The 27,547-nt window shown below is 44.1% G+C and overlaps 1 protein-coding gene across 2 annotated transcripts in view; it reads right to left on the bottom strand.

Annotated features, from left to right (window-relative positions):
• Positions 1-26,987, bottom strand: part of ctdspl2b (CTD (carboxy-terminal domain, RNA polymerase II, polypeptide A) small phosphatase like 2b) — a 31,344-nt gene extending 4,357 nt beyond the window's left edge. The window contains exons 1-10 of one of the 2 annotated variants that reach the window (XM_076291943.1): positions 26,826-26,987; positions 16,565-16,749; positions 9,075-9,201; positions 7,287-7,436; positions 5,852-6,109; positions 5,028-5,121; positions 2,738-2,849; positions 1,892-1,978; positions 1,275-1,337; positions 639-718 (exon numbers count right to left, since the gene is read on the bottom strand). In XM_076291943.1, the coding sequence (XP_076148058.1) occupies positions 639-718; positions 1,275-1,337; positions 1,892-1,978; positions 2,738-2,849; positions 5,028-5,121; positions 5,852-6,109; positions 7,287-7,436; positions 9,075-9,201; positions 16,565-16,726 (1,133 nt within the window). In that variant the 5' untranslated portion in view covers positions 16,727-16,749; positions 26,826-26,987. Of the gene's footprint in view, positions 1-638; positions 719-1,274; positions 1,338-1,891; positions 1,979-2,737; positions 2,850-5,027; positions 5,122-5,851; positions 6,110-7,286; positions 7,437-9,074; positions 9,202-16,564; positions 16,750-23,693; positions 23,784-26,825 lie in introns of those variants that run through there. The other variant, XM_076291944.1, reaches the window with a different exon arrangement.
• Positions 26,988-27,547: the final 560 nt, after the last annotated feature.

The following is a 27,547-nucleotide window of genomic DNA, read 5'->3' as shown; positions in this document are numbered from 1 at the left end:
TGTCAATGATTGTTTGTCAATGTTCTGTTTTTTGTGTTTTGTTTCTGTTGGTGATTGTCTATTTTTTGAAGGGCAAAATGTAAAAATGTTAAATAGTAGTGCAGTAGAAGAAGATCTGTCATAATGATTTGATTGTAAATGAAAGCACTACATTTAAATAAAGTAATAATAAAAAAAAAAAAAAAAAAAAACACAAATAAGAGCTTAGGAGAGGACGAGGCAGAGGAGGGAAACAGGGAGAAACACAATCAATCAGCACAAATCTTAGGAAGAAGATGAATAATTCACACAGAGCATGGAGCAGGACACCCTGAAAACACATGAACCCGTCATGAGGATCCTACTCTCTCTCACACGCACACACACACACACACTTATCATTCTCACACTCTAGACTGTAACATCATCCCCTGTACCAGAAACGTAAAAGGCCAAAGGTGGGGCAGGTTCAGGTTACCCTGAGACTGACTGACACACACGGTCCAGGATCGGGTCAATGCCATCTGATAAAACCTCGCAGTTTAGTCAGGACTTGCTGAGTGACAAGGCGGCAGCAAGGGGCCTGGGTGGTGGGGAGCGTTTGACCCCCTGTGGAGGTCGGCATCTGGAGGAGAGGAGAGGAGAGGATAACTACTAACCTAACCAGCTGTTTCTTGGGGTCGAGGATGTTGAGCAGCTTGTCTGCGTACACCTTCTTAGAGGCTGTGAAGAGGATGATCTACGGGAGACAGAACGCACATGAATAATTGACACATATGGGATGATACAGGGATAAGATACTTTGGGGCAGCCGTGGCCACGGATGAAGTGCCCTTGAGCAAGGCACCTAACCCCTCACTGCTCCCCGAGCGCCGCTGTTGTAGCAGGCAGCTCACTGCGCTTAGTGTGTGCTTCACCTCACTGTGTGTTCACTGTGTGCTGTGTGTGTTTCACTAATTCACGGATTGGGTGTGCAGAGACCAAATTTCCCTCACGGGATCAAAAGAGTATATATACTTATACTTCAGATGCAGGGCTTAGAGGAAAGGAACCTTTCTGTGCCTGAAGGTTTGAGAATGTATCAAAGCTGTTTGCATATAAACATTTTCAAATCTTATACAGCCTGGCCCATGCACAGTGCCTGAGAACGTTAAGCCCCAAGACAATACAATACAAAAATGTGCAACACACACAAAACAAAATCAGTCAAACAAACAAATGAAACAAACGAAACAAACAAACAAACAAGCAAAGGGCGTTGTGGAGTGAGTAAAGGCAGTGAGAGGAAACCTCACCTCATAAATCTGTGACATCCTCTCCAGGAACTCCCGAAAGAACGGCCTCAACCGCACATACACCTGTGATCAGACGACACGAAACACACACACATCTCAACGTCTCCTCAACAGCACCGTCCACTCTTTCTCCTCCAGATTCCACATTCCTAGAACTCTAGCCCTGTACACCCTGAGGACACGTTCACACCAAAGAGAATTCACATTTATTCTCCGAAGCAGATCCGCTTTGTTATATCTGCACAGATGCCACCAGGAGGGTCTTCTGTTATTGGCTACAGTCCTTATCAGGCAATCTAAATGCTTAGCCGTATCAATCTCAATAGTCTGAACTATGATGACCATTGATGAATTACCAATGGGAGTAACTGAGATGAGCTCCAGGTCATCCAGAGAGATGGGATGGGGAGTTCATGCAGTGCCATCACCCTCTAGTGGCCACAAGAGGATTGTGTGCTGAGTGTGCCCAGCCTGAGCGAGAAGTTTACATTGTGTGTGTGTGTGTGTGTGTGTGTGTGTGTGTGTGTGTGTGTGTGTGTGTGTGTGTGTGTGTGTGTGTGTGTGTGTGTGTGTGTGTGTGTGTGTGTGTGTGTGTGTGTGTGTGTGTGTGTGTGTACCTGGTATATAACGTCTTGGAAGAGGACAGGGAAGGTAAGTGCTGCGTCTTCCAGCTCGTTTAGGCTACAATGTACTAGCGTCTCATCCTGCAGAGAAAACAAGGGGCAAAAACACAGTATGTTACACACACACACCTCCATGTTATATCTAGGAACAGGCATACTTGAATGAATGCCTGTTTGCCAAGCTCTGACAGAATACACATGTATTTTACACTCCCACCCACCACATAACTACACCGTACGTCACATCTACACACACACACCGTAATAAATCTGTCTGTCAGGACGTCGCTGCTTAAATTTAGCCCCATGTCATAATTCTGGGTATCTCTGGCACAGAGTCAACTAGGCAAAAGGTGAAGGAACGTCATTATTACGAGGAAAGGAAGTACTCAAAGGGGAGACATCGTAAATTACTTCTACAACAGCTATTTATACAAGGACGGATCAAAGACTTGTGAAAAATCTAAATTCCGCAGGGGCTGTGAATTGTAGCAGAGGACAGTGACTGAGCTACTTTCCCATTCATAAAGTTGAGCATAACACAGCCTTACACTTACTGGCTGTGGGAGGAGGTCCAAAACTACAGAATTAGCCAAACAGGGAAGGAAGAAGGGAGGGATGGATGGAGGGAAGAAAGGAAAGAAGAAAGGAGCAGAGTGAGAGAAAGGGAAGATTACAGCTTCAAGGAGACAGCACAGCACTACATGGCCCCAGAGTGTTGTACAGGCCTCGGACCCAACCCAACCCAACCAGGCCCAACCCAACTCAACCAGACCCAACCACCCAGAACCAATCCAACCAGTCCCAGCCCAGCCCAGGTGAAGGCCCCGGTTCCCTCACCAAGTCGAGCACCAGGGAGAACTCGGGAGTGCTGCGGGTCTTGAGAGGCAGAGCCGGCTTACGCGTCAGTTGCTCCTCAGTCAGAGGGGGCACATGCTTAATGAAGAAATACCTACAGAGGACACACACGCACACAGGTGTGATACACACACACACAAACACAGGTGATGCATGCTGTAGACATACACATAAAGACAAGCACGGGATGCCTGTTCACACACCAAATACATATAGACAAAGGTGCACTCCTACATACAGTGGACTATAAGCACAGATATAAATCAGCATGATCAACTTGTTATCTACTGTTATTCTCAAATTCTTATGATTTACTCGAGCAGTGTGAATGAATAAAGTGTGTGTGTGTGTGTGTGTGTGTGTGTGTGTGTGTGTGTGTGTGTGTCAGTGTTGTAGTCCAGTCACTATGCCTCGAGTCCGAGTCCAGGTTCGAGTGCTCAGTGTTCAAGTCCGAGTCAAGTCCAAATCATTAAAAAAAAAATTCCAAGTCAAGTCCGAGTCGAGTCCACTACTCATCCGAGTCAAGTCCGAGTCGAGTCACTATTGATCCACGTCGAGTCCGAGTCGAGTCCCTATTGATCGAGTCGAGTCCAAGTCCAGCACTAAAGTAAGCATAGCATACATGTCGTTTTTTTTCCATTGCAGATGAAATCCTTAAAAGCAAAACGGACAATCTTCTGTCTCCAAGGGGTGCCATCACTTGTGTGAAAGTAGTATTGCCAAATTTCTTGCCAAACCCAATGTGTTGTATTTATTATATCGGAGAGAATACCATACCATAGCTATACCATAGCCTATAGGCCTACTCATAATAAATGAGCAATCCACATCCCAATCACACAGGCCATTAAGTCACATTATGCTGTTACTGACTGCTGACAATTGTATAGGCAGTGTTGTAGAAGTTCATACTTCACAAGAGCTAGATGAACGTTGGAGTAGGCCTATTTTGTAAGAGGTAGTGTGGATCGTAAAAGGGCATTTTTTTAAATTCTAGCTGTTAAATAGCCTACACAATTTTAGCGCAGTTTGGGAGGGACAGGAGCAGGGCCCGTCTTGGTAGCTTCTTTCGTGACGTGAACACTGGCTACCGGCAACTGCATAATTATGTTATCATTTCACTGACACTATGACATATTTCACGTCAACAATAGAGATGAAAACTAGCTTTAGGTTAACGAAGATGTAGTTCATCTGCCTAATTAATTTATTTGTGCAACAGGCCACGTTCATTTCAGCGAGATGAGTGAAATAAATGTTTTTTTAAGCGGTCATCGCCATACTATTTGCTACCATATTCACCTGTTAGAAATAGAACACGTTGCTATTTCCTTTTTTTTCGTGCAGTGGATTAGGCTATCAAATCGCTCGTTTGAACAGTAACAGTAATCCAGTTCATTCGTGGTTTTAAATATAGTTGTTTCTGGCCTACCCACGAGAGGTTCAGTTTGTCAGTTTCACTTGCGCAGACACGTAGGCCTACATTGACACTACATGGACACTCTACTAGGCAATTTAATGTTATGCTTCTATATTTTATGACACCAAAATTAAGAAGTATGCTATATCTTGATCGGGAAAACGTTTAGTTTATTTTTCTTTCATCCGATAATAGCCTGCTGCAAATTAACAGACAGAAGCACGGCAGGGCACGCCCCGAATGAAAATGAATGAATGGAACCTCGCTTCTCGCGTCAGTCAGGGAAAACACTGTTCACCAAGTCACGATGATCAGCTATCCAGCAGCAGTGTGTGTTGTTTAGCCTAGGCTGAGTGTAATCTTAGGTAATGTTATGTCATGTATGAGAACTAATATTGCCTGGCAATAGCCTACTACATTGAAATAGCGGCGGCCATATCTCCAGGCATTTTGGTGCTAAAGTTAACGTTAGTTTGCTTTGCATGTGAACATGATGTGACTTGCGATGTAGCCTACGACACGAAGCAGTAGCCTAACATTCCCTTGAACTAAAATTAGTATTACGAATAATTTAGATATTAAAATCATATAGCAAATTATAGCCTAATGACATACTACAATTATAGCCTTATGATATATTACAAAAAAAATTCGAGTCCTTGACAAGTCATCGCGAGTGCGAATGCACAAGTCCGAGTCCAAGTTCGAGTCATCAGTGCTCAAGTCCAAGTCAAGTCACGAGTCTCTAAATTTAGCTAATGACTCGGACTCGAGTTCGAGTCTCGGACTCGAGTACTACAACACTGGTGTGTGTGTTTGCATGTACGCGCATCAGGCTTGCTGTGTACTCACGGGTCAAAGACCTCCCAGTCCTCCTCATAGGAAGCCTCTGGTGGGACGGTGGCAGGGACCTCAACGTAGGCCACCTCCGGGACTGTGTCTGGGGCTGGAGGGGGGTGGGGGGGTGGGGGTGGAGGGGGAGAGGAAGAGTGAGAGGGAGGGAGAGGAAGAGTCAAAAAAGGAGGAAAGGAGGAAAAAAAGAGATGGAAGAGAAAAGAAAACATGTGGAAGAGAGGAGATTGAGATTAGCGTCTGAATAGGGTGATGGACGATGTATTAAGACCCAGCATGCTCAGTCTGTGCCATAGATCATCATGGTCTGAGTAGCTCCTTGTCAGCGCCAAGGATGTGCATTTGTCAAACTAGCAGCCTGAGTATTGGACAGTGAAAAAGTAGAGATCCAACACATTAATTCAAAACAGTGGAGAGATAGCTTGCTAGCTTGCTTTCGTTAGATAGTTGGCTCACATTTTATGTGTTTTGGAATTACAATAACGGCTTTTTTTAAAGAATGTACAGGGTCTTTCCAGCTAGTTAACACAAAATCCAAGCATAAGAAAAGGCAAACAAGTGTCGTTTATCTGCAAATACGGCTGCTTCGGACCACCTACTGAACTCCGGTGAAGTGATGTAGCTATGTTCACCAGCTCCCTAGACACTGTGCCGTTCACTTTGAACTAAACACCGTCGCTCCCTACTGAATGGAATATCATTTAACATGGCTGAACACTGACACTTTGTAGTCCACTACGAGGCGATCGGAATGCACCCATGGACTCACAAAAGCCACAATTGCTACCCAAGGACTGAAATTGCCCTACTGTGGGGTTTCTCACCTGTGAGGGGGGGCAAGTCCGTGTCTACGGCGATTTCGGCCTCCTCGGGGGGCTCGTCTGCGGGGGGTGGGGGCCGGAGGGGGGGTGGATGCAGGGCGGCGGGGGCGGGCGCCGGGGCGGGAGGGTAGAGGGGCGCTCGGAAGACCTCTTCAGAGGTAGCGGTGCTGGTGGGGGTCTCCTCGCCCTGCTCCATGTCCAGGGCCTTCACGATCTCCTCCGCTTCCACCGCCTGGTCTGGGGAGTCAGAGCCAGACGTGCCTGAGAGAGGAGAGGAGAGGGGGGAGGAGGAGAGAGAGGAGAGGAGAGGGGAGAGGAGGAGAGAGAGGAGAGGGGGGAGGAGGAGAGGAGAGTAGAGGGGGGAGGATGAGAGAGAGGAGAGGAGGAGAGAGAGGAGAGGAGGGAGGAGGAGAGAGAGGAGAGGAGAGGGGGGAGGAGGAGAGAGAGGAGAGGGGGGAGGAGGAGAGGAGAGTAGAGGGGGGAGGAGGAGAGAGAGGAGAGGAGGAGGAGAGAGAGGAGAGGAGGAGAGAGAGGAGAGGAGGGAGGAGGAGAGAGGAGAGGAGAAGAGAGAGGAGAGGGGGGAGGATGAGAGAGAGGAGAGGAGAGAGAGGGGGGAGAGGAGAGAGGAGAGGAGAGGGGGGAGGAGGAGAGGAGAGGAGAGGGGGAGGAGGAGAGAGAGGAGAGGAGGGAGGAGGAGAGAGAGGAGAGGGGGGAGGATGACAAAGAGGAGAGGGGGGAGGAGGAGAGGAGAGGAGGAGAGGGGGGAGGAGAGAGAGGAGAGGGGGGAGGAGAGGAGAGGAGAGGAGAGGGGAAAGGAGGAGAGGAGAGGAGGAGAGGGGGGAGAGGAGAGGAGAGGAGAGGAGAGAGGGGGGAGGATGAGAGAGAGGAGAGGGGGGAGGAGGAGAGGAGAGGAGGAGAGGGGGGAGGATGAGAGAGAGGAGAGGGGGGAGGAGGAGAGGAGAGGAGGAGAGGGGGGAGGAGAGAGAGGAGAGGGGGGAGGAGAGGAGAGGAGAGGGGGGAGGAGGAGAGGAGAGGAGGAGAGGGGGGAGGAGGAGAGAGAGGAGAGGAGAGAGGGGGGAGGATGAGAGAGAGGAGGGGGGGGGGGGGGAGAGAGGAGGGGGAGAAAGAGAGGGGGGAGAGGAGAGGAGAGGAGAAGAGGGGGGAGGAGGAGAGAGAGGAGAGGAGGGAGGAGAGAGAGGAGAGGAGAGGGAAGAAGGAGGAGAGTGAGGATGAGAGAATAGGAGGAGGAGGCGGTGGAGGGAAAGAACAGTGAGAGGGGGTAAACACAGGTACACAGAATAATTGTACATTATTGAAGTAGCTACGGTTCATTTTTGGTTGTTGCCCATCACTGAAATAGGGTATGAGGTGATGCTCTCTCTCTCTTTCACGCTCTCTCTCTCTTTCTCACCCCCCCTCTCTAGGTGGTGGGACTCACCGTTCTTGTTTGCTGGTGAGAAGTAGTTGAAGACGGGGGAGAAGATGGTGTCCAGGAGGGTGGTGCGGGGCGGACTGGTGACCGTGTCGCCCGCCTCCTCCAGTTTCCCATTCGGCTTGGAGCCTTTACTCGTGTCATGGTTTGTTGCTTCTGAAAGTACACACACACACACACACACACACACACACGTTCAATTTGTACATGCACACACTTTTCACCATCACTTAGCAAAGTTAGAGCAGGAGCACATTTATGAACACAGCATTTCCCTCAGGATCCATAAAGCATCATTCATTCATTGTCTTTTGACGGAGGATGTCTACGCCTTCCCCTCGTCGATGCCTTCCCTCCGTCAGTCTTCTTGACACGCTCAACAATCCAGCCCATAATATTTTACGGCATAACGCTGACGCTGTGCATCTGCTCAGCCGTGAAAGGAAGCCCTTTTGGCACTAGGCTGCCATTGACGTCAGAATAAAGCGAGTTAGCGACCCTAAACGGCGAGACGCACACTGGACTCTTTATGCTACCCAGCATCCCTCTCTGGCCACTGGCACGTGTCCAAGCGACCGCTGGATCACGAGAAACGCATCACACTTCGGCACTACACCTCGTCGTCTCGCCTCGGCTGAGCAGTGCTCTGCAGCACTCCACCCCTGCACCCAGCCCCGAAAGAGAGACAAGAGGGAGTTCAGCAGCTGTGGTTGCTCCAGATCCGTTTATTCAATCACAGATAAATAGAGTTTAACAGTCCTCAGGCTTCCTTCAGGGAGAAGTCCGTCACTAACAGAGCCACGCAAAAAGACTCTAGAGATCTTAGAATTTTAAGATGGATGGAACTTTAATTTTATCCCAACAGTTTCAAGTAGCGTAGTGGTTAAGAAGATAGGCTAGCATGCATTAACATGAAACGTTGTGGGTTCAATTGACCTGTCGCTAAGCCCCGCCCCCCATTGTTACCGTGTGAAAACTCGGACAAACAAACCAGACTTGATTAGAAATACATTGTGGACAATGGCAGCTGACAGTATATGAAAGCAGGCTTTGAGGACGTTTTGGTCGATAAAAGGATTTACTTTCCTCCAGAAGCTATCAAAAGGGACTTAATTATGCTATGGATGGGTGTATTCAAAACTTTAGAATACATACAAGGTGACAAGCAGTTGTGGAGAGTAGCCGTGCAAATCCCACTGACGTTAATGCTAGCTAGCTAGCTAGTGGAAGATTGATACTAAGATATGTTAGGTTACGTTAATATTTGATGTAGTAAGAATATAGTAGTTGGTTAATGAGCATTTTCATCTTGGGATTTAACAGGGAACCTGTGCCCACGTTGTTGGCTTAGTTGCCTACATTACGTCGAGCTGTTGCAAACGCGAGAGACGTCCTGTAGTCTACTTTTGATGAAAATATACCCCGTTTTCTAGCCTCTCGGGGTACCGGCTATCAGTATTACACGTCCCCAATGCAAAACGTTTGACCATGGTTATCCGTCGGGCTTTTTTGAGTTAATAAACTCCATAAATAACCATTAATTTGTCATTTTATGCCTGCCCCCTGTTGTTTCCTATGGAGTTGTCCGAGCTGATGTCCGAGTCCCGTTGAGGCTGGACTGTCATTGGCTCATCAGCGTTCTAAGGGTGGCGCTTAGCGACAGGTCAATTCCCAGCTTCCACCTTTGTGCCCTTGAGCAAGGCACTGAACCCCTAGTTGCTCAGGGGAGAATGGCCCTAAAAAAGTCTAATTGGATGTGGATGTGGATGTGTGTGTGTGTATTCTGAGACTCACCTCCGTTGACAGAGCCTCTCCTACGCACCCTGGTGATGCTCTTCTTTGGCAGGTTGCCCGTCTGCGGCGTGGACGTGATGAGGTCACAACTCAGGCGACTTCTCTTGGCTGGGTTCTCATGCTCGACCTGCAGAACAAAATCCCATAATAGAACCTTAGAGCTCTTGGAACATAGCTTAGTGCTAGTGCTCGTAGAACATCTCATCTGCAAGGAGGATGGTAGAGAAAGTGCCATCCATAAGCGCTGCATTGACAATGGCGACAATCTAGATGTTTTATCTGTAGTGTAACAAAGTGCCTTTCACATCAAGAATGATAACTACAATGATAACAACAAAAAGTATCACACTAGCTAACATGAATGATAATGTCCACACAAACTATAACAATGACATGAACGATTTCGTCGGGGACACTTTCAGTTATTATAGTTAACATTCTTGCTGTCAACGGCCCTTAACTCATTGAGTGCAAAAACGTAATATTACGTTTTTCCTTTCCATGCGTTGAGTGCCAAAAACGTAATATTACATTTTTAGCTTTTTTTTTTTAATTACGAAACTAGACACTCTAACACACCTTATATGTGATTTTGGGAACTGATGAATGAAAATGAAATATATGACGATCGAAAACTCATGAAAACGCACAATCTGGACATTTTATCTGAACATTTTATGTTCGGTTGCTGCTTTGGGTCGAATCAGTGACGCATGCACGTCAGCTCAAAACCAGGCCATTTTCGTGGGTCTATCACTAGGTGGCAGTCTCGCCAGGTCACTTCCCGGAAACTTTACAGGCAACACTTCATATTTCATGAAAGACGTTATATCTCCATTTCTAGAAAAAAAAAACAGTGATTTTGATGAAAACTAGCCACTGTTTAGCTTGGGATTTCTCAGGAACAGAGGTGTGTAGAAATATACGGTTTGCACCCACTGAGAGCTTAAAGTCTCACCTTTCAAACGAGCCATTGTATGTGTTCAAAGCTATAACAGAATATGCTGTGGCTGTACAAAAATTATCAACAATGGTCTAGATTGCTGGCACTCTAGGACAAAGCTTCCGAAAACAGCTTGGCATTCAATGAGTTAAAAGTATCCATATCAAGTGTGTGAGTAGAACTGGAAATGTTTTCCCCAAGGTTATATAGAGGGCATACACACTCCATGTCACCTTGTATTGACAATTATAGTCAATATATAGTTTAATATTATGCATTTCCACATTCACTTCTTCCAGTGAACTGCATTCACATTATGTCTTTGAATGGCTGCTTTACACCACCAAGATGGGTAATAAGAGAGACTAAATGAGCCTCGCTGACTCCATGAGTGAGTCAAATAGAATGAATCTACGGAGGGATAAATATTGAATTCAGACTTATAAAATAAAATGTGTGTACAGCTCTGCCCCCACAAGTATTCCTCTGTTACCATCACATTTGAGACTGACTCTGTACTAGGGATGCAGCAATTCATTGATTGGTCGTAATCTATTAAATTAACCTACAACTATTTTAGTAATCGGTTCATCAGCTTGCGTCTTTTTTTTTTTTTTTAAAGAAAATACCACAAAATTCTCTGATTGCATTTTCTACAACTTACATGTCCAACTTTACGTAGTCCTCTATGACTTAACAAAAATGTCTTTGCCGTGTGGACAACATAAGGCATTTGAGGAAATAATCTTGGGCTTTGGGAAACACTGACCAGCATTGTTGTCATAATTTGTCATTTCATCGATTAAACAACTAATTGAGAAAATAATCGATAGATTAATTAACTATGAAAAATGAAAAAAACTGTTAGCAGCAGCCCAATACTGTTGTACAGTGCCAGCAACGCCCAGCGATGTCAATCTGAACTCTTAAGCTGCTATTACTGCTTCCACCACCACTACTACTACTGCAACAACAACTGCATTAGTGTCCATTTACAGAGGATTTAAGATCTCCGTTGTGTGTGTGTGTTAGGAAGAGGGTGAGGGAGCAGGCTGGGTTGTGTGCCAGCCTGATATGAGACGGTGCGGCTGAAGCTACTCGCTGGAACGCGTCCATGCAATCAGGCCGAGCGACGCAAGAACAAAGGCGGCCTTCTGCTGTAAACTTTCCCTTAATGCCGTGTTGTCACAGAGTTGATTAAAACCATGCTGCTCTGCTCCTCGCCACGCTGGACCGTGCTGGACTACACTGTTTGCAAGGCTCTACCGGGGCACAGATGGGCCTCCTTAAAGGTGCAGTCCGCCATCCTAAACCCAGTACACTTTCTTCTGAGCCAAATCCTGCAGATCACTAATCACTAAACTCTAGCTGTCCATAGTGGTTTGCACGTTCAAGCTCATGTTCTTACACGGTTCTCCTGACATTGTAACCGGAACGCAAAGAGGCTCGGACTGAACCATACACTATTCCAGCTCATCGACACTGTGCTTGAGGAGCACGGAAGGCAGCGATTATCAACTACATTCAAAATCACACGCAACACCAAAGATCCTTGATTGCTAGCAAGATAGAGCAACGTAATTCGTTACTATGGGAGCAAAACGGGACAGTTCCGGTCTGCATAAGTGGGAGTGTCACCTTACGTCACTAAATAAACTTTCTCTCTTAATAAGCAATAAGAACAGATAAACATAATTGTGTTCACAATATCATTGTCTATAATCATGTATGATACCAAGGAATCATTCTTTAGGACATGATATAAATAATTTAATTAGTCATGTGTACCGAGCTAGCTAGCTAGCTAACACTAGCTTAAAACGCCATACAAGTGGATGGGAGTAGCTATGGCAATACAGATATGCGCTAACAAGTGACTAGTAGTTGAAGGACTTCGCTTAAACTTAATATACTGTTCCAAATTCGCTTGAGTATAAACTATCCACTTTAACTAATGTCAGTAATGTTATTCAGCTAGTTGTCATTTCAAAGAAATTACACTCCGTTTAAAATGTTACCTTAGCTAAGAGGCTAGCTAGCATGCTAACAACTGGACAGTAACTGGCAGCAGCATGGTCTGATATTAAGTTATTTTATTACAAATCCAAACACTAAAAAATGACACTTTTAGGCTTGAAATGATCCCAAACACTTACAGATTATGACAAAATGTTCCAAAAAACCCTCAACAAATCCAGAAAGACATAATGACCAATTTATTGGTAAAATTCCACAAGTCTCCATTGACATTAGTGCAGTGAGGGTTTACTCTGGTCTGCATAAAGGGGGATTTCCCCCCCTCCCTCTTGCAATAATCGAACGCGGAAATTGTCGAACGTTTGCGTCTCTCTCTCCGCTTTAACCCTCTCTGGCAACACCTTTAATTGTCTTGCCTCTGGCATATAGACTCTTTCAAGAGAGTTCCATTATCAGCATCATAGTTGGCCCCACAAGGCTTCCGTTTTAAAGGAACACGCCATCCAAAATCAGTAGTAATATATGTTCTTACCTTAACTTTCACGAGTTGAGTCATACCTCTCCCGCGCCGGTAGGTGCACTCAAACGCTCTGTTGCGCGGCGCGAATGTGTTAGCATGTTGCTATGCTAGCGGTCTCTGCCGTGGCCGTAGAGAGAGGAACATAGCAGTAATCAAACACCTCCATTTTTTCCCTACTTAAATACAGTTGCACGAGTAGTTGATAAAAATGTGTACGTCACACAACATGAAACGTGGCATTTTCCAAGCGAATAAACAGGAGAACTACAATGTGTGGCGCAATAGCACTTGGGAGTACTTCGACCTAGCGTGGTAATATTATTAACACCTAATTGTAGATCCTATACACCACAGAGTTTAGAATCCATGCTGGATCGACCCTCAGCCTCTCCCTCCCCTCTGAGCGAGAGAGAGGCACACACACTAGAGATGTGCTGATGGGCTATTATTTCAACCATAACTGCATAGCAAAACTTATCATCCATCAGCCATCCATCAGCACCAAAGTTTGTTGACCAATTTTCAAAACTGCACCCGCCCACCATCCGTTGGTTGTTTTAATGTAGGCTATGGGTGATGCAGCGCTGCTGACGTGAGGCTAGAAAGCCCTTGCCTGTTCTAGAAAGACTGATCTAATGCAGCAAATATATTAAAAGGCTTAAGTCGTACATTGGCTAGGCCTATCCCCAGAATATCAGCAGCAAACTCAGTCTCTGTCGCGCAAAACATTCTCCAAATAAAACGCACATCGGCCTGTTGCCTATTCTGCCAGCTTGTGACAATATATCGTCCAAAATGCTTGATTGCATTGCATTCTCCACATTTTTAGCTAATTTAGCTAGCTGTACCACATCAGCATTTTTGTTCAGTGAATCTTTTGTAAATTGCTTTACAATTACCGTCGGGCCTATAGGCCTATTGCCTGGCTTGCCTCAGCTTCGGTCACGTCCTTTTACAATTTTATCATTGTAATAAAAAACGCAATTTGCCACATAATTTCAGCATGCTCCTGGCCTACTAATTAATGGCTATTGTACTTTATTTTTTGCAAAAAGAAAGAAATCCTTGATAAAATAACAAGTCATTCACATTATAGGCTACTTTACACATATGTCAGGTTGACTGACAAGCCTGTTCTGAAGACTCCCATTAATTTTGACTGCACGAGCGCGTCTTTTTCAGACAGACATCGCAATTCATTTTATAGCAGGCCATCGGACAAATATGACGCCTCGATATTAAAGAAACTCCGACTCCATTCATTCTGATAGTCCACCGCACAACAGTGCAACGTGCATGTTCACATTTTTAGTAACGACCGCCAAACTTGCTTGCTTGCCTTATCTAAGTTTTCCGACTATTTTTCTTGCCTTCTTTTTCCGCTGTGGATGTTATGGAGTTTGTAGAAGTTTTAGCTCTTACGTTCTGAACATCTCGCACTGCCATCGCCCGATGTCATTTCTGAGTCATATCACTCTCTGTCTCTCTTTTAAATGCCTATTCCCTGAATGGTAGGCTACAATTATGTGTTTTATATATAGGCTAATATCTAAACAAAATAACCCAGGAAGTCTCATCTAGGATATAACACAGGTTGAAGTCAACGTCAAGTTGGTTCTATTTAGGGTGGTGAATGTGTGTAAACATCTGTAGATGACTCAGAAATGACATCGGAAGACAAGTAGTGAATATTGGCAAGAGGCAAGCCGAAGTCTGCTGACAAGGGCCCGACGGTAATTGTAAAGTAATTTACAAAAGATTCACTGAACAAAAATGCTGATGTGGTACATGAAAATTTAGCTAAAAATGTGGAGAATGCAATGCAATCAAGCATTTTGGACGATATATTGTCACAAGCTGGCAGAATAGGCAACAGGCCGATGTGCGTTTTATTTGGAGACTGTTTTGCGCGACAGAGACTGAGTTTGCTGCTGATATTCTGGGGATAGGCCTAGCCAATGTACGACTTCAGCCTTTTAATATATTTGCTGCATTAGATCAGTCTTTCTAGAACAGGCAAGGGCTTTCTAGCCTCACGTCAGCAGCGCTGCATCACCCATATAGCCTACATTAAAACAACCAACGGATGGTGGGCGGGTGCAGTTTTGAAAATTGGTCAACAAACTTTGGTGCTGATGGATGGCTGATGGATGATACGTTTTGCTATGCAGTTATGGTTGAAATAATAGCCCATCAGCGCATCTCTAGTGTGTGTGCCTCTCTCTCGCTCAGAGGGGAGGGAGAGGCTGAGGGTCGATCCAGCATGGATTCTAAACTCTGTGGTGGATAGGATCTACAATTAGGTGTTAATAATATTACCACGCTAGGTCGAAGTACTCCCAAGTGCTATTGCGCCATACATTGTAGTTCTCCTGTTTATTCGCTTGGAAAATCGCCACGTTCATGTTGTGTGACGTACACATTTTTAGCAACTACTTGTGCAACTGCATTTAAGTAGGGACAAAAATGGAGGTGTTTGATTACTGCTATGTTCCTCTCTCTACGGCCACGGCAGAGCCCGCTAGCATAGCAACATGCTAACACATTTGCGCCGCGCGACAGAGCGTTTGAGTGCACCTACCGGCGCGGGAGAGGTATGACTCAACTCGTGAAAGTTAAGGTAAGAACATATATTACTACTGATTTTGGGTGGCGTGTTCCTTTAACATTCCATTTGTTATCTTAATGCAGAGGAAGTAGATTGGGAACCAAATAGAATGTTCAAGCATTGTTTTTGTTTTTATTGTTGAAAGGGTCTATAGCTATGGCAAAACTGGACATCTTACTATGAGACATGTCACCTCCGAGGCTCGGGCATTATTCAACTCTGTTTACCAAACAGAAAATCAACCTCAGCTATTCCACAGCTTCAAAGTCCACAGGCAGCTGGCTGCATGCTTGCTCAGGCCTTTGCTACCTAGTGCCATTATGCAGACGAGCGCTCTAGAACTCGCAGCTAAAATTAGAATGCCGCCAACCTTCTCAGACAAGTGGCTGCATTCCGCCGCTCAGTTCTGGGGGTGGAACACGACACCAGCTCCTGACAAACTCTGAATTTACATCTTAAATCTGGAGGTGCAAGCTAAATTAAGGACTGACCAGAGGCTGGGGAGTGGGCAGTGTGTAAGTCTGTCTGTGTCTGTCTGTTCTAGAACAGTAGACAGTATAGATTTGGATGAGGTTTTGCTAAATTTCTTCACCTATGAGGTTAATACACAGGGCAAGTTAATATGGTATTAATGTGGTTTTGTTTTTTTGACTTGCATAAAACACTGTTCTGCGGTTTATACACAATGTGGCTATTACACAGGAAGTGTAAAATACATAGTATCGATATATTCAACAATATATAAACTTGAGTTTACCACTGAGTAATGATCCATACCGAAGCTGACAGACCGAAGACAATATACAGCTACATAGGGAAGTAGTGTCCAGTGAGGAAAAGAATGAAGCGGGAATAAACTGAATACATCTAAGGCTGTCATATATATAAAAAATATATAATTTGAATGTAAGACTTATAGAGAAAACGTTATGCCTCACAAGGTGATGTAACATTACTGGGACAGCCAAGGCTTGCCAATTGAACATTACGTTCCATGTAACGTTTGTTTTCCCCCATCCCCGTTCAAATAAATGATCACATTTCAAAGACAATGAGTGCCCTACCCTTAATGATAATGGAGGTGGTCTAGGGATTTGGGATCAAGGTTACAAAAACATTACTATTTACGAAGTCGTGCCAGAGGGGAACATGGAGAAAGAAAGCCACTGGTTAGATGCTCTTGACCTGTAGGTGGCTCAACTGGTGGGGCAAGGCGCAAGATGCCGATGACAATGTCTGTATCTGGACTGTAGGTCTCTTTAGATAAAAACATCTGCCACCTTATAGATGGAAAGTGGATGTGTGTGTGAATGGTTCTATATGTGTGCATGTATGTGCACAAGCGTGCGCGCATGTGTGTGTGCGCCTCCATACCTTGACAGCGTTGTCTGTCTGTATGTGTGTGTGTGTGTGTGTGTATGTGTATATGTGTGTGTCTGTACCTTGACAGCGTTGCCTCTGATGATCTTCTTGATGGTGGAGAGCAGACCCTTGCCACCGGCAGGACACTCATCCACCTCGGAGTGCTTCCGCTTCTGCCGTGATGGGCGGGGTGTGTGGGTGGGGCTTGTCTGCTGAGAAGCCTTGCGCATTCTCAGCCTCATGATGTTAACAGTCACATGTAAGACTGAGAGAGAGAGAGAGAGAGAGAGAGAGAGAGAGAGAGAGAGAGAGAGAGAGAAATTAGAAAAAGAAGAGCAACAGATTAGGGCTGTCACTTTTGTGAAAAAATTCGATTTTTGAGACATAAGTGTTCATTGAATCGATTGTAAAATCGATTTTTCATGTCTAAAGACATTTCCATTTTCAACACCAAATATAGGTCAAACTACAAACAACTAACAGGCATTAGGACGAATGTAAAGAGGGCGCTTGTAGACGCAAGCCAGCAATATTTCTGATGATTTATTGCCGTGAAGTTTCGTGCACAATGACAAACAGGAGTGCAACATTCTTGAAAAACAATTAGCCGAGTGGACTGCCATTACATCAGTGACAAACATGACTGCAGGCTTCAACGTAGCTGTGTCTGTTTACGATTAGAATGTCAAACAAATTTCGCCTACGTAGAACTCGACTGCACAGTTTGCATAGCCTACCGCTTTGTTCTTCTCCATAGTTTAATATACCAAAAATCCGAAGTACTTCCACATCGAACTCCTCAAGTTATTAGAGCCCATCACTCGTCTCTCTCATATCGCACAGGTTGATCGCGTTGTCCTCCATTTTTTGGCAAAACACGAGCAGCACAGCAGCTGACTGAAACAGCTGTTTCCGGTGCGTAAAATTGGTGGGAATTTTCTTTTTAGCTTTCGCAATGCTTACTGCACTTTGCTTGCAATTTGCTGCGCAATGCTTACTGCACTGGAATTCTTTTATATTCTTATATTCTTGTTTGTGAATTTTGTTACATCTATCCTTTTTATTTGTTTAATGTTTAAAATTAATAGTGTACATATTTGGTTAAAATCGATTCCCTATTTTAGTTTTCGAAACTTGTGTTGTTTGGTCCAATCAATTGTGCAATCGTTTTTCAAACGTAAAGTGACAGCCCTACAACAGATGTCATTACAGTATTATTACAATCCTACTCCACACTTTTTGCAGTATTTGCAACGCTGATTCTTCAGCCGATGAATGTTGATACTACTATGTCTGCTTCTTGTAATAATTGTACACGTGTTGCTGCTCAATACAGCTAGTTAAGCTTAGGTAGCTCTGTGAACAGGTGAACTTTGTCATGTCTATGTGTATGTTAATTGTTGTCACTGTGTACTTTGTGTGTCATTTAAATAAAACAAAAAACAAAAAAAAAACAATCCTACTCCACACCAGTCCTACTACTCCGCAATAGTCCTACTACACACTATTCCAGTATCACTTCAAAAGTCCACATATACAAGCCTCAAACAAGGACAGAACACAAATTAACAACACATACGATTGTTATCAAATCTGTGAAAGACAGGGTTAGCAACTCAGCTAGCATATAGGGAGATTATTGTTTCTGCCCAGTACCTAGACACACACTTTTTCAACTTTATTTGAAACCATAATTTTTTATCTAATATAGTGTTCATATTCTGTAAGTCACTTTGGATAAAAGCGTCTGCCAAATACCATAACAATAACACACACAAACGACACTCTTGGCAACCTGCACTATTAGCAGTGCATCAGTGAGGGCTGGTGGTGATGGAGCTGTGTGTGTGTGTGTGTATGAGTGAGTTATGGTTATGGTATTTGGCAGACGCGGGTCCCTCATGTTTTAAGATTTAGCCAGGACCAAGGCTAACCTCTACTTGCAGTCCAGACACCACTTCCATTATAAATCTGCAAGTCCTTAGTCACATGTAAACAATGTCTTCACATTTTATTTTTAACTTCTGAACATCTTGAGCTGCCATACTACAAAGCAGTTAAATGTTTTAACAAGAACTTGTGCATTTTACTCTTTGAAGATGCATATTTTTTTGAACCGTGAAATGCCACTGTTCCATTCACAAAATGCACAGTTAGGGCAACGGCAAAGTAACAAACATCAGGGTCCGTTTTCACAAAGCATTTTATCTTACTGCTAGGAGTACTCCTAAATCGCAGTACATTTTTAGCTAGGAGTTTTCATTTAAAATCTATTTAAAAAGCCACTCAAACCTACTCTTAGTAGGGAAAAATGACAACTCCTAAGATAAGAGCTCCGTTGCTATGGTTGACGTCATTACTCATGCACGAGCTTGATTGAAGTGACCACCTTTATTGTCTGATGACGGTGAGAATATGTGCGCTACACAAGTACTGTGAAGGACAGAAGATGATGAATAAATAGGCCTAGACTAAATGAAAAGAGTAAGACAAAGCAAATGGCCTACTAGCCCAATGAAATATACGGTTTGATGCAGTATCTTTTTTCAATTTTTTTAAATTAAAGGGGTGGTTCAGGATTTTGGACATAAGACCTCATTTCCAAGTAAGTGTGATATTTATCAGTGGAGACCGTTTTCAACACGTTTCATCCAGTCCTTGTAATTGCAGAGTTCGCAGGTGCTAGGCTAGCGCAAGTCAACGGTATGTGCTAGCCTGCCACTAAAGACAGTCTTACCCACTCCAAAGTACACCCGAGGCAAATTCCAGACAATCGATGTAAATGTCTGTGTTGATAGAATAGTGTAAGAAATACAACTACCCTCGCATCGCGTTGCAATAGTTATACTTTGGTCCCTGAAGTTGGTAGTAGTCATTTTGCATCTCAGCAGCGGACTGATATTACCAAGGCTACTACTAAGTATCCCCATTGGAGTACGCTTTACTGTTTACTTTTCGGTGGCTGGAAAAAAAATTAAATGTCCGACAAAATTAAATCTCTCCGGTCAAATTGTCCGATTGAAATTGGCTAATAATCCCATGCCCCTAACGCAATCTGAATTTGAAAATAAGAAATGTATGCCTATATTAAAGCAATATGTCATCTGGCTATGTTTTTAAATGAACAGGCTCTACAGTTTGAAAGTTATTTAACAACACCCATAGCCTATGCTGCATTTCAAATAGGAAGCGCACGCTTAAAAATTCCATGTTAAACAACAAACAAATGAGTGAGGCGGTTCAAACATGGCCAGCCCCAGGCGGACTAGCCTTAAAAGTTTTTTCAGAGGCCAGACGCGATGGATGATGATAAATTGGTAACGTCTGAAATCTCAGATGACCGGTCAACTCCACCACCACCAGATAAAAAGCAGAAGTGTCGGGCAAATCTGTCAGAATCAATGACTTTGAAAGTGGAGTTGTGGGGGGTGTGGCCATGCAAGACAGTCATTCTCTGTGAACACTGGACACGCAACTGTGTTCTGTACCCAAAGCATACAGTCGGCCTATGCTTTCTCTGTGTATGATCTGCAGGGTTAGGCCTCCTCTATGAGGAGATTGCTGGTTTGCGGATAATTTCCGGCACAATAGGCCTATCATTGAACCGCGGACCAAAAGAAAAAGAAACTAAACATTTCCCAGAATAGGAAAAATTTCATAATTTATTGTTATCAAATAAAGGAGGCATAGCCTTGTGGTGTGAGCGCTCATTCTTGTGTGTGCACATCTGTGCAAGTTAAACAGTGGAACCACTGGAGATAACGTGGGTAGCAGCAACAAACAACGTAGCCTTTTTAAAACAACGAACGAAGCAGACTCTTGCTATCCATGAAAACATAGATACTGGCTAGAACGTGGTAGGCATGTTTAAGTTAGGCTAATGAACATGTTGCATTCTATAGCCTACTGCCCGATTATGTCATTCTTTAAGCTATATAGCCTGTCTCCAATTTTCCTCAACTTGACTAATTAAGAAGCGATAATAGGATATTTGACTGGCATATCATCAAATGTCCGGAAAACGAAACCTCTGCCAGTCACTTTGACCGGCACCATTTTTTTTTTTTGCGGAAACTCTGGTCTACACATATCCCACCCCTTCCGTGGCAAAAAAGTCGACATATGAATACATTGTCCCAATCATGTAGTGTGTTGTGAATACATCGTGCCAATCACGTGAACCGAAACAGATGCCCGATAAGTGCCCAAAAAGCCTTACAATATGGCCACCGAGTGGAGGGACTTGCCTAAAAGGACTTGGTTACAATGCACAATGGACTCTATGCAGGACTCCATTTTGGATTTGCTTCCTACAGGGTAATCAACTTCCTGTTTACACTGTACACAGTAGGCTATGACAAAAAATGACAGATTACTAGCCTGTCAGTTTTAATATAGTAGGCCATTTCTAATTGAACAACATAGCTAAAGTTATCTAACCAGTTCAGTAACATCAGTTGCTTGATTAAAGTTAAGAACCTTTTAAAGGGAAACTTGGCAGGATTTCCCCCTCTGCTGGAGAAATTGTGCATTATGCTATTTCAAACTGTGGAAAAAGGTAACGATAAAGCACATGGATTTGTTTACAAGCTAGAAAAACGGTTAGCATAAGTTCGGCAGACAATGTGGATGTTACAAGGTAAGAAACACGATTAAACGAGTTTCTTGTTTCTCACTTCTCTTTCCGGGACGATAGTCTCAATGTTGCAAGGTTGGTTTTCCGCCTGGGGACGCTAGGGGCAGCGGGAAAAGTCACCATTTTCACCGGAACAGGTCATTTAACCATCCAAATGATTTCTAAACGGGTTTATTACGTTGAAATAGTTGCCAAGTTCCCCTTTAAACTCTGTTCCTGATTGCTGGAGGGAGTGGCAAACAAAGTCGGTCTACGTTACCATGAGACGAGGTCCTAAAGACAACGACTATAGAAAAAAGGCACATTTGTCAATGTTTTAACGTAAACAGGAAGTTGATGTCAGTACAAGCTAATCCAAAATGGAGTCGTGCACAGAGCCTGTTATACCCTCACGATTGAGAGCTCCTGTAGCATGTGCATTTCAAAACATCGCGACATGAAACGCCACAAAAAACAGTTTAGGATTGTTTGTGAATAGGTCTTAGTGAGTTAGGGGTCCTCTCGACTTCTTAGGTGCTACTTTTAGGGCTAAAATTCTTTGTGAATACGGCCCCAGAACTTAAAAAAAAAACACTACTCATTATAGAAAAACAATCAAAAACTATGTTGTAGACACATTAGACAAACCAAAACATCACCATTGGTCATTAACAATGCCTACACAGGAAACCTCACACTTTAAATAACTACATAACTTCAACATAACCAGGATGTAATGCATCCATATCGGATTTCAGTTCTTGAGCAGAGCATCATTTGCTAAAGTAAGTGAGTGAGACTGTGTGTGTGTGTGTGTGCACATTAAAACTAAGCACAGAACTGCTCTTATATGTTCCCCCACCCCTGCCTGTTACATAACCGCTGCCTGAAAATGTGTTCCCGCATGTCCAGGACCTGTCAGGAACTCAGCCAGGCGCAGTCCTGCCTGCACCTTCCCCACACACACATACACACAGACACAGAAAGAGAGAGCAACATCTGCAGCAAATCAAGACTACAGCACGGCAAGCACACACACACACTTCACTGTAACATTAGCATCCTGTACACAAAGAACCGCAGCAGCACGGTTCTGTGAGAAACTAACTGGTGACCTCAGAGCGCTCCTACCCTGTCTCTGTGCTGGTTTCACAGGCAACATTACAAGCAGCCAAGCAGACCTGGAATAAGAGACACCCCAGGAACTGTGCAACTAACTGTGTCTGCAGGTTTCATACTGGCAAGATTAAAAGCAGACCAGGAATAAAAGACAACACTTGGGTGCTGTGCACATTTTTCATACAGTTCAATCTTTTACTGGAGAAATGCACGCACACACACAGGGCTTGGTGATGCAAATGGTAGTGGAAATGGCTATTCAATCAGGGTGCAGTTGGTGTGCTTTCATGACGTATGTGCACAATAATTGGCATACTACACTCAATATTAGTGTGTGTGTGTGTGTGTGTGTGTGGAGTGAGTGAGTGAGTGAGAGAGAGAGAGAGAGTGCAATGTGGGTTGCGTCTGCACATGCTTTACTGAAGGGCTTGGCCGGTGGACAATACAATACTGTGGCCATGGCGGAAAGTTGGGGTTGGACAATATGGTCAAGGCAAAATCTTGATTTTCTTTTTTTTTCCAGTATTATGGATGCATCAAGATTACATTTGATTTGCCTACAAGAACTGACAACAGTAATTGTTCATGCAATGTTACAATGCACAGAGCAATATGCTAATTCAGTAGGCTTCACCCAACCCTACTTCAGAGGGGAAAATGCACAGCATGATCCTCTACCACTGAGCAACCGGTGTGTGTGTGTGTTGTGTGTAAGAGAGAGCCAGTGTTTATAATTGTGTGTAAATGAGACTGTCTGAGACACAGTATGCAAATGTGTGTGTATGTGTTTTGAGACATGGTGTGTAAGTATGTGAGAAAGTGTGTGTGAGAGAGAGAGTGTGTGACATTGTGACATTGTGTGTTTGTGTGTGTGTGTGTGTATGTGTGTGAATGAGATAGCGTTTGAGAGACTATGTGAGTGTGTGACTGTGTGTGTGACTGTGTGCGTGTGTGTGTGTGTGTGTGTGTGTGTGTGAATGAGATGGTGTTTGAGACACTATGTGAGTGTGTGTGTGTTCTGATTCTAGTAGCCTCAGGGCTTCCCAGTAATGGGACCAGCCGGGTGTCAAGCTGAGCACGGACACAGTGGGGGAACTGGCATGCCGCAACAAGTCGCTAGTCCTAAACAGCATTTGATATTTGCAGACAGACACACACAGACAGACAGAAGCACACCCTCCCTCCATCTCCCAGTCAGCACTACATTACACACACACACACTTATTTGCTCATTTATAGGAAGCACATCTATTCTTTTAACAAATGCACCAGCACGCAAACAGACACAACCAACAGAGACATACAGCTTTCCAATAACGTGGGTACATAATCGCAGACAGACACAGTGTACACACCCCCCCTCACACACACCAGCAGAGTCCTGTGATCTGGCAGCTCCTCACACATGCAGGAACAGCGGCAGGCTCAAATTAGGCTGCAGCATGCTGGAGAGCAGGAGGGAAACACACACACACCTCTGTCGGAGAGTGGGAGAGAGCGCAGATTTGTAGCTTGAAGACGCTCCCTGTCTTTTTTCCCCTTCTCTCCAATCCATCAGAAAGCATGACTCATCCACAGCTTCTAACACACACACACACACACACACACACACAGTGGCTACCAGCTCTAACAACGCTACCTTCATACAGTGAGAAAATGGCTGAGACTATACACACAATTACTGCAACATATCTTACAGTGTTTCCCATGCATTGACTTATTTGTGGCGGCCCACCACAATATACATATTGACCACCACACAATGATTTTTCCAGGTTTTACTAAATTGTACTTAAATCTGGTTAGCATCATAACCACACTGCGCTAATTTGTTAAAAACTGTTGCATTCAAGTTAATTCTGCAAACCTATCACCACAAATATAATTCAATTCTGTGGGAAACACTGTCTTACTAGAGAGTATTTTTTATATATATTTAATTTAATTTAAAAAAGATCCATCGGTTCTCAGACAACATTAGACAAAGCCTGCATCCCAGTTCTGCAGAACATACTGTCCTCTTTCCGCTCTCGTTCAGATTATTCCTCTTAAAATTACATCCAGCTGTTACACACGCTACAAACAGAGGGAAATGACACCACACGTGCACTTGCACACTGTTGGAGGCACACGCACACACACACACACACACAAAAAACTGTATTGTTGCAAGGGGGGAAAAAAGGCAGTCCGGTCTGCCTGTGAAGCAAATTAAACACTCAATACTACCCAAGACCAGAGATGATTCACCGCTGCCTTTGGTCAGACCGACACACAAACCCCCTTGCGAGCGAGCAGTGCACTGGGAGGGAGGGTTTGGTTAAATGGAAGCAGGGGGAGTAGAGAGCTTTTATCAACTGGACCTTCAAGGTGCAGTCCTTGATCCTGGCAACAGATGGCTGATTTTTGACTGCTAATATTTTTTGGAAGGCGCGCACACACACACACAGAGAGAGAGAGAGAGAGAGAGAGAAAGAGAGAGAGGACCTGGACGAGGAATTCACAGCATTTGACGAGACGTCCTTTGGATTAATAAAAGAGGACAGTGTCTTTAACTTTGAAACGGAAAGTAAGTCTAATTAAGTGCAATTAATAGGAGTTTCCTGACTAGTTCACAAGCATGGCACCGAACCACACAATACAAGACAATATTGAACTTCTATTTTGGATTAATCGCATCTTCCTTGCACTGTGCCATCTCAACAGTTGTAAGTAAAAGTTTAACACAGAAGTGTAACAGTTTCTTATCCATTTTACCCATCACATAAGATTCCTAAATAGTGTGGACAGACCAAATACACTATACAACATACTAACTAACATGATACAAACATGGGCAAATAGAATTAAATATTAATATATCTACTATTAAATAGGGGTTCCCCTACTATCCCATTATGCTAAGGCGTACCGTGGGTAGAATTATATTCCAAGGTATGGAAACGACTGCATTCCAAGCAGAAAATGCACAAGCCTATGCGACTGTCATAAAAAACACAAAGATTTCACTACTCTGTCAAATCTCCAGATCTAGTCAACCTGGGGGGGGGGGGGCGGCTGTCAGATTGTGTCAAATTCAAAGTCACGGGGATTGGGACCTGTGTGTGGACAATCTGAACACATTACTTAATGGTTATAGTTAGGTTACAGTTCAAGAAGGAACGTTTTTTTTTTTTTATCTCAGTCCGTTTTTGCTTAACATGCTTAAGTGATTCAAAACAATGTCGAGGGTTATTACAACCCACCGTTGGAGAAGACCGTTTGTGCCAGTGTTAAATTGGCAGGACAGGACAATTACATCTGAACCATTGCGAGCTCCTTATGAGCATGCCGATTCCTGGACAGACAGTAAGTTAACTTCTCGGCCGCAGCTTTTACAAAGTAAAACTTATGGTAAGCTTACGCTTATGGGACAAGTTTATAAACCGAACAATCACAAAAACCTGCCTAGGAGTCCAAGTGACCACGTACAAAATTGCTGCAAAATAGGTTAAGGGCTCCATTTGCAAGCTCGCTAGCTTGCTACTGCACTAGAAGTGGGCGGGAAATCAGAGACTACAAACTGGAGATAGTGTCAAGTTGTGGATTGCTTATTGTTGACGACTGTCAGACAATCAACGCTTCTATGAATACACTTTTACAAAATGACATTTACAAGACCGCTGCAATTAACATCAATTTAGTTAAACCAACATCCCCACACTCCTGGAGTTAACGGTACTTTCCAGGTGTTAGCTCTGCAGTCCGAAGTGTTATCAAAGTGTTTGGTAGTCTTCTAACGTTAATCCCTTGAAGATATAAATTTATGAAAATCGTATTATATGCCTATACATAGCCGAGAAAACGATTGTTCAACAGCTTGAACATTTGCAGTGATGTTCGTCGACCCCCTTTACTTTGATGGGACAACTAGGGCTGGCTAGCTAATTGGCTATCCCTTAGATACCGTGCTACCTTGTTGTGTCGCCTATGGTATCAGAAGCCAAGTAGCGACATGCAGAATGGAGCACCGTTGGCAAGCTTGCTAACTAACATTATACTTTCCACAACTGCTACCACTACTGTTAAATTTAAACCTGCGTAGGTTACTTTTCTTAGAACGACAAGAAAATTGGTAAATTTGGAGCGTGACACCAATGGGACTAGAGGTAACAATTTACTGTCGAGTTGCCCATCACTTCTACAAAGTGAAGTTAAGTAGCTATGCTATCCACCAGGTGCTAAAATACGTTAGCCTATCCATTTGAAATAAGCAGGCTAGCATGGCTAGCTAATGTAGGGCTTCAGTCTTACGATAGTCAACAGCGTCTGCTTTAAACTAACCTGGCTGGAATAAGCCAACAATTTATGTTAATGCCTACGAATAAAATGCAAACGACCTCAAACGTGTCACGCACGCGTTAAAAGAACATGCAGACTGGTAGGTTGGTGAAAGTAACTTAGCTTCCTAGCCAGCTAACGTTACGCTGCCTCGATAGGTGAAGTAGGATAGAACATGGGTAGGACAAGACGGGAGCAAAATATTTATCTGTTACGTTAGCCAGCAACGACAACCTCACTGGCCACTACATGCATTACACAAAAATAGACGTACGAGTTTCACTTACTTTGCAAAACTCCAAAGTATCTCTTTGATGAGATATGAGGATACCCTTAGCTGTTCGGTCACCGTGCCGAGGACGGCCGCTGTCTCTGGCCACCTTTCCACGGCTATGTTCAGGCACCGTTTGTCCGACCGTGCGCGGTACCTCCAGACGCCATTTCCCGCCTCCTTACCCTCACACTCAATGGCAGTAGCCCGGATGACTAGAAATTCTGCGCAAGCGCACCCTGATGGCAACACCTCCATATATTTTAGCTAATAGCAAAACAATATCGAGGAGTGACGGACGTCAGTACAAACACTGGTGGATGCCTGGCTTGATGTTTGAACACCACCAAACGCGTTTGTTGCCCAAAGTAGTACTAGGCACAGAGCCCGTAAAGGGAGTTTCACATGAGATTTTCACATTTACGAGATATTTCAGCTTAATCTTTGTTCTCCTAAGAATGCAATGGGCTCAGTTTCTGCTTCGCGTGAAAACAAAATGAAAAAGGCATTGCACAATGTCAATGATGGAGAATAGATTAGATTTCCTTAAATTGGTATTATGCGAGGTGACCAAATGTATTTTATGTCTGTGGGGGGTCTGTGGGGGTACTGGCAGGAGACGATTGGCAGGACAAGACTTTATTTGCACACCACCACTCCAGGATGAAAATAAAAATAGACATTGTGCGGCTGCGATGGAGAAGGCGGGAGACAGCTGAAAGGGGAAAACAAGTCCCG

The sequence above is a fragment of the Alosa pseudoharengus genome, unplaced genomic scaffold (assembly GCF_046254945.1).
Source record: "Alosa pseudoharengus isolate Yale_2024_CS ecotype anadromous, Long Island Sound unplaced genomic scaffold, YU_APseudo_1.1 YU_APseudo_1.1_scf_19, whole genome shotgun sequence".
Taxonomy (NCBI): Eukaryota; Metazoa; Chordata; class Actinopteri; order Clupeiformes; family Clupeidae; genus Alosa; species Alosa pseudoharengus.
This window is presented reverse-complemented; position numbering and strand designations above follow the sequence as displayed.